Raw genomic sequence first — 7,500 nt, 5'->3', positions numbered from 1 at the left:
TTATGTTCAGTCATTTACTGCAGGTGAGCTAGACTGTCACAGTTTTTCTAAGCGCTGTGTGTGTGTGTGTGTGTGTGTGTGTGTGTGTCGCAGTCAGACGTGCTGTCTGGATGCGGCTCAGTCTGCTGACTCTGGGTCAGTAGGCCGACACAGCAGACGCCAGGTGTCACCTGAGCCGCAGTGTGTGTATGTGTGTGAGTGAGTGTGTGTGTGAGTGTGTGTGGTTCACAGGTGCATGACAATATCCAGGCTGAGCCGTGTTGGTAGGAACACAGCTGCATATGACCTTCATTCATTCCCTGTGCTCGCTCTCTTTCTCTCTCTCTCTCTTTCTTTTTTCTCCCTATCTATTTCTGCCTGTGGCCCCGCCCCTTTCATCACCAGCCCCGCCCCTTTCATCACAACCACAGCCTTTTCATCACTGGCTCCTCCTCCTCATCTGGTGCCCTATAGGAGCTGCTGATCAGTGGCTTCACTTTATTCTGATGAGCACCACAGCCAGTGAGACCACTCTGTCCTCTAACCCATAATCCTAATTCTGTTCTGTAATCCTCAACCCACATTCTAGCCCTAAAATCACCTGAGCTGTACCCCTAACCCCACCTGAGACCTAATCCTAACCTCAGCTGTAAACCTCGGGCTGTGTTCACGAAGCATTTTATCTTTCTGCAGAGAGCTGTACGTATCTCTGAGCTGCCTCCTCAAAGCTCAGGCCGTCACTGAGGCTCAGAGGAGGGCTGAGGCTCGATGCAGCCATGTTGGTGACTTGGTCCAAGAGGCTGCTCAGACCTGGCATTAACAGCCGTCCTGGGTCAGGATGGGCGATGTCTACAGTTTGGGTGTACGACACCGCCCACAGCGAGCCGTTATGATGGACAGTGACAGTGAAGAGAGAGGGCCTTAAAGAGCAGCTTTGAGCACTAAGATGCTTTGTGAAATACTCCAAATACCAGTAATTTAGGAGATGTAATGTTAGGACTGACGAATTAGGGACAACTTTCAGCCTTAAGGCGTTTTGGGAATAAGAACCAAGAGTCCTCACTCAAAGATAAGATCTTAAAGAAGACGCTCACGCTGTCCCTCTGAACAGCGGCTGGTATCTGCTGAGCCATCACCATGAAATGGTGACAAACCGGTCCAACCAGGTGAGGAAATAAGCAACTGAATGAGAGAATGAGATCTCACCTTTAACAGAGAGAGAGAGAGTGTGTGTGTGTGTGTGTGAGAGAGAGATCACTCTGAGAACACACACACAGCTGACTGCCAGTGTGATTTACGTTGTTGTGGTCACCTTCATTTCCCATTTAAAAGAAGAATCAGACCAAAATGGAGAGTTTGGTGGCTCAGCTGTAAGTAGACTCTGTATTTTTCTGTTTCCTGGCTGTGTGGGTGGAAGGGTTTGGAGGGTTAGGGCTGGGTGGCAGGACTTATTAGTCTCATTTTATTTCACTCAGTCCTTCTGAACAGATCTGCTTTGAAATGTTGTGGACAGACGGTGCACATCATCTGCAGTTTGATCTTTTGAATACAGACACTCTCTAGTTTCCTCACCTTACGAAAGCAAAGCTGCTTTCCTAAATGAATGTTAGGCACATTGCATGTTGGAATATCACTTAACAATGTTCCTTAACAAATGATTCATCAGATTCATCGTTACCTAATAGATTCCTACATGTTTAAAGTACTGATAAAACTGATTATAAATAAATGTAACTGTTTACAAATAAATCAGAGTGTATTTGTGATTTCCTTATACATCCCTATCATGTACAGTCATCATGTTTACCTAATTCATTTCCAGGTGAGAGTCCCAAAACTCTCCAACAGAGATGGAGGAAAATGATGCTGCCACTAAAAACATCTGATGAAGGTGGAGAGCGACGTTCATTACCTTTAAAACAACAAAGTAAAGTCCAAATGTAAAGTTTGCTGCTGCTGGAAGCCGTCTGCCCAGGACGAAAAGTCAAAAATGAGTCTTTTTACAGACATGACCAACAAACATAAGACGGACCTTCCACAGGAAAACAGCCAGGAAACCTCAGAATCTGAAATCTGTTCACCAGAGGAAGACGTGACCGCTGGAGTCGGTCTAGATCTCCACCTGGAGGAAGACGAGAGGACGAAGAACCTTCAGACGGGTCAGTCGACTGAGAGGGAACATAAGACCATCAACCCGCTGAGTCTTCTCAAGGAGGACTTTGGACACTTTAAGGACGACTTGATTAGTGTCTTCAAGGATAAAGACGCCAGGAGTCAGTCAGCGGACAGAGAAAGTAAAAGCACCAGTACGCTGAGTCTTTTCAAAGAGGACTTCTATCACTTTAAGGAAGACCTGACCAGTGTCTTCAAGATACGCATTTCCAAAGAGAAAGACAGCAAGGCCCTTGAGCCAAAGGAGGATTTCTCCAGCAGCTTCAAAACAAATGTCTTGCCTCGAGAGAAAGCCGAGAGAACCGGTCGTTCTAGGAAATACCACGCCGAGTCAAAATCAGACAATCTGCAGGGGAAAGACCAGACGAGATGTTCAAATACCAGAGGAGAGAACGTCCAGGAGCTTACAGACAGGCTTTCACAGAAGAAGAGGAAAGGGAAAACGATTTCTAACACGGTGGTGTCGGGAGAGGAAGAAGCCGATGGTTCAAAGAAGACTGAAGACAAAATGACTGACGGCATGGACTCTGCACTGAATCCAGCAGAAGACATCTTGGCTGGTGAACTGGATTTAAAGAGAACCGAGACAACAGCTTCCTCTGAAACACAGCAAACTGAGACGAGGACCATTCCCTCTAACACAGGTCACTGTTCTCTGCTGTCGTTATTTCAATTTATTCACACCTGGCTATTTTATTCATTTTATCATCTGTTGTTTTTATTAGTTAATAAACTTGTGATTTTTATTGGACGGTGAAGACCGCAGCATGACGGATGAATCCTGTGAGGCGTTTGAGGATCTGACGTTGGAGCAGCGTGACGATGAACCTGGAGAGGATCTCTCCGGGTTCAAGATGCTGTCCTCTGGAATCAGTCTCCTTATCAACCATGACTCCAGCAGAGACATCGTCATGTGAGTCTTTCAAACTGTGGGGCAAGAGCTGTGCTTGCCTTTTCTTAAAAAATATTTTTATTGATTTTGAACTAGAAGCAATAAGCAATCTTTTCTTTTGTTTTTGTTCTATTATAACTGTAGGTTATAATAGTGGAGTTGTACATTAAAATCTGAAAATATTAAATGCCATGTGTTCAGTTTAACTGGATGATGTTCTGGTCTTGCAGTGATCAGTCAGGAGGGGAGCTGTGGTCAGTGAAAAACTGTAAGTTTGGTTTGATTTGATTTTATTCAACCACTTCTTTAGCCTTTGATTATTCACATTTACAAAATCTGCATTTAGTCTTTCTTGTGCTGATTGTGCAGTGTCATCTGCATAGAGGCATAAATTAAAAACTGAAATATCTGAGGATTTTCTTTGCCTGCTCTGGTTTCCTCTTCCTCCCTCAGTCGCCTGCTATCTGACCCTGGACCCGAACACTGCCAGCCCAGAGCTGCTGCTGTCTGAACACAACAGGACGGCCACTCGCGTCTGGTCAGACCATCGGTGCCCTGACCATCCCGAGAGGTTCGACGGCAGCCCGCAGGTCCTGTGCAGGGAGGGCCTGCTGGAGGAGGTTTACTGGGAGGTGGAGTGGAGCGGGGGGGCAGATGTCGGCGTCACCTACAACAGCATCTCCAGGGCCGGAGACGCTGCAAGCTGCTTGCTGGGACACAACGCCAAGTCATGGAGTCTGGAGTGCTGTGAGGGCAGCTACACGCCGTGCCACGACAACAAACGCTTCAGGGCTTCTTCACCGAAACCGTTCACCCACAGAGTGGGAGTGTATCTGAACTGGCCGGCTGGCTCTCTGTCCTTCTTCAGCGTCTCCTCTGACGCCATGACCCTCCTCCACACCTTCAGCTCCACCTTCACCGAGCCTCTGTACCCGGCCTTCTGGGTCTGGGGGTCGGACGCCTCGGTGTCGCTGCGGCAGGTGGAGTTGGACTGGGAACGCCTGCTGCAGTGAGGGACTGCAACTCCATTTAGAGATGTTTATGTTTCTGTGTGAAATGTCTGTGATGTCTGTGAACAGGCTGACACAAGACCACAAGAACTGTGACGGGTCCAGGGTCACAGGGGAGCTCCGCTTAGCAAGACATGGGCTCCCCTAAAAACACGATGTGAGAAATGCATATAAAATACGGCTTCCTCTCTTAAATTCGTGCCCTGACACGATTAAACACACTGTTATTGTGCTCATAGTAACAACCTCCATTCTGTCAGCTACAGTCCAGTTTTGTTATTTGACCGCAGTATCGGCACAGCCCACTGTGGCGGTATACCGCAATCAACACAAAGCGCCCAGACAGCTGCTACCACAGAAGAAGAAGAGCTGTGTGTTTGTGCTGCACACTGTGGAGGAGCTGCAGGGCTGAGGCCTCGTTTCTTCTGCACCAAAGCAGCTTCATATACCTGCCTCATCAGTGACACAGCTCCCAAACTGACACCAGGTCAGTTTTCCAGTTCACAAATGAAACTCTTCTTAACTTTGCAAATGCAGAAGTTTTTTTTTTAAGGCGACAAATGAAACATGATGACACGACCTGTTGGAAAGAGAGAAGCTCAGCTGCTGCTCCTGATCCACGTTTCATGTTACAGTGTGTGTGTGTGTGTGTGTGTGTGTGTGTGTGTGTGTGTTATACAGGAGGGAGATCTGGCTGTACTTTATTATTAATATTATTATTTTAATTAACGAGCCTTCAGCTAGAAAAAAACACACAGGATCAACCTGCCTAAAGCCAGAGGACGTGGCGTGCGGTTCAGTGTGTGACTGGATCACTGCTGAGGACGCAGGTTAACACCAGGTGTGCTGTGTGACTCCAACATGGGGCTTGACCGTGAGCTCACCTGATGGCCTGTGCTGCCAGGTGACGCTGACGCCACATATCACTGCACTGATCAAACACACAGAGAGGCCTGGAGCAGGAAACCAGTTTGTGATGTGACACATGCGACTTTGTGTTCTTTGTGATTTGTTGAAGCGTGGATGGATTTTGCAGAACTGCCCTTTAAATCTGTTGGATGATGAACTGTGTGATACTGAAGCCACAACGGCCATCATCAACAGCCTGAATAAATGTTTTGTTCAGGGTTGATTTTTCAAGGATTTAATCAGTAACAAAATGAACTGGATGTGTATGCAAATAAAAATATTCTACTTTTATATTTTTAAAGCAATAATGTTTACGAGTATTTAAAAAAAGAAATGTATGTGTGTGTGTGTGTGTGTGTGTGTGTGTGTGTGTGTGTGTGTGTGTGTGTGTGTGTGTGTGTCCAGGTGTGCATGCATGCATGTGTGATGTGTGTGCATGTGTGTGTTCATGCATGTGTTCATACATAAGTTATTTAATAGATGCATTTGTGATGGTTGAGTGCATACTGTGTGTGTGTGTGTGTGTGTGTGTGTGTGTGTGTGTGTGTCTTACCTGTAGCTGACACAGGCTGCTGTCCTGACTCCCCCGGGCCTCCTGCGCCTCCTGCAGCTCCTTCTCCAGCTGTTCTAGACGAGCAACACGCATCTGCAACACACATACACATGCACACATACACACACACACACACACATGCATACATACACACACACACACACTACTCAGTCACACAGGCTCCAGATGTGCTCTAATTCTACCAGCAGCTGACTGAACTTGATGTGTTTTCATGGGTTAATTTAGGGAAATGTTTGGTCCATCAAAAATGTATTTTAAATAATTTAATTTTCAAAGCTGATTTTTGAAGCATCGGCTCAGTTCAGGGAGCTAATGCTAACTGTTAGCCTCATTCCTAAAACTAAGTCTTCCATGCGGGTGTCACGGCTGGCATTTGGAGCACCCAGATCATTTTTCAAAATAGGCGAACCGTCCCTTTAAAAGTGGGCGTGGCCTGTGGTGCCGCTCACCTGAGTCCTCTGCACCATCTCATCACTGGTGCCGAAGCGCTCCTCCATGACGGAGCGCACCTGCTGGGCCTCGAACTCCAGCTGCTGGCGGATCAGATCCATCTGCAGGGAAAACTGCACACACACACACACACACACACACACACACACACACCGCACAGGTCAAAGACGTTCCAGGGCGTGTGTTTCAGATCCACATGATCCACTGTGAGAATCAGAGCCTCAGAGCTGCTGTGAGGCCAGGCTAACAACTCCCATAGACTTCAAGTCTTTATGCTAAGCTAACAGTAAAAGCTACCCATAGGAACTAAACCACTGGACGTCCAGAGGAGAAGATGGTGTCCAACATCTGGTCTCAGTCTGGGGACGTCAGGAAAAGGGGAATTTGCCCAAAATGTTGGAGTGGCATTCCATTGTGTGTGTGTGTGTGTGTGTGTGTGTGTGTGTGTGTGTGTGTGTGTGTGTGTGTGAGTGCTCACCGTGTCGATGCGGGGCAGCTGGGCCAGTCTCTGGGACAGCGCCTGCAGCTGGGTGTAATACCAGCATCGCTCCCTCTCCTCCCGGTCGATCTCCCCCAGCAGGAGGCTCCTGCGGCCGGGACAGGAGGGGGCGTTAGGTTTCATCAGGGAGGGGCTCATTTCAGGGCCGATACAGATTATTAATAATCCAGAGCACAACAACCAATACACTGATAATCATTTGCAGTAAATTTCAAAATTGCAGTGTCAGATTGTGCAGTTCCAGAAATGCCTGAATAAATGTTTAATTAACATAATTATTTCACATAATGATTTCTTGTGTGTAAATGCTCATCATGCAGTCAAACTGAAGCATAATTGTAGCTTTCATTCCTTATTTCAGTTGTTTTCATATCGGCAGTCATGTCAATCAAAATGATAGCAGCAGCAGTTAAAAGGTCCAGGACAGACACCTGGTCGATCTTCAGCAGATATAAAACACACAGACTCCTGTCTTTGTACCTCTCTTTGTAAAGCTCCTCCAGATGCTGGTCACTGATTCGTCCATCTCCTCCAATCAGGGCTGGTTTGGGCGGGGCTCCGTCCAGGAAGTGATGCGGCAGCAGGGCGGCGGCCTCCCCGGACGCCGCGCTCTGTCGTGACGAGGCCCGCAGGGGGCTCCGGGCCCTCCCCACCACCGAGGAGGAGGAGGAGGGGGGCAGGGCGAGCCGCTCCTCCGCCTCCCCCACTGCCCCCCCGCCCCCCGCGGCCCCGGCGGCGTGCGAGGCCAGGCTGTCAGGCAGCAGCCGCAGGTTGTGGGGTTGATATTTGAGCTCGTAGTAGTTGGTGAGATCCATGTGCAGCTCTGCAGAGGGAACAAAGGAGAACAGGAGAACACCATCAACACCATATATGGAAATATTCCACCTGCAGGGGGCGCCGCAGAGGCTGAACAGAGTGTTTAGCAGGGGCTCAGTGCTGCCCCCAGTGGACAAAACACTGAACTGATCCTGATGTTAGGATTTAAGTGTAAACACGGCTAAAGCACCCTCCGACT

General features: G+C 48.1%; 2 protein-coding genes across 2 annotated transcripts in view; one reads left to right on the top strand and one right to left on the bottom strand.

The window, feature by feature from the left end:
- Positions 1 to 7,500, bottom strand: part of apc2 (APC regulator of WNT signaling pathway 2) — a 30,982-nt gene that overhangs the window by 17,543 nt on the left and 5,939 nt on the right. Inside the window, exons 4-7 of the mRNA XM_030048803.1 lie at positions 6,966 to 7,308; positions 6,465 to 6,573; positions 5,986 to 6,099; positions 5,516 to 5,608 (exon numbers count right to left, since the gene is read on the bottom strand). Coding sequence (XP_029904663.1) covers positions 5,516 to 5,608; positions 5,986 to 6,099; positions 6,465 to 6,573; positions 6,966 to 7,308 — 659 coding nt within the window. The remainder of the gene's footprint in view (positions 1 to 5,515; positions 5,609 to 5,985; positions 6,100 to 6,464; positions 6,574 to 6,965; positions 7,309 to 7,500) is intronic.
- LOC115358356 (neoverrucotoxin subunit alpha-like) lies at positions 2,904 to 4,653 on the top strand. The gene is made up of 3 exons (XM_030050303.1): positions 2,904 to 3,064; positions 3,274 to 3,311; positions 3,497 to 4,653. The coding sequence occupies exons 1-3, from the start codon at positions 2,919 to 2,921 to the stop codon at positions 4,054 to 4,056; spliced, it is 744 nt and encodes a 247-aa protein (XP_029906163.1). The 5' UTR covers positions 2,904 to 2,918; the 3' UTR covers positions 4,057 to 4,653.

The sequence above is a fragment of the Myripristis murdjan genome, chromosome 4 (assembly GCF_902150065.1).
Source record: "Myripristis murdjan chromosome 4, fMyrMur1.1, whole genome shotgun sequence".
In the NCBI taxonomy this organism is placed as follows: domain Eukaryota; kingdom Metazoa; phylum Chordata; class Actinopteri; order Holocentriformes; family Holocentridae; genus Myripristis; species Myripristis murdjan.
The sequence above is the reverse complement of the archived record's forward strand: the minus strand, read 5'-3'. Positions and strand labels throughout refer to the sequence as shown.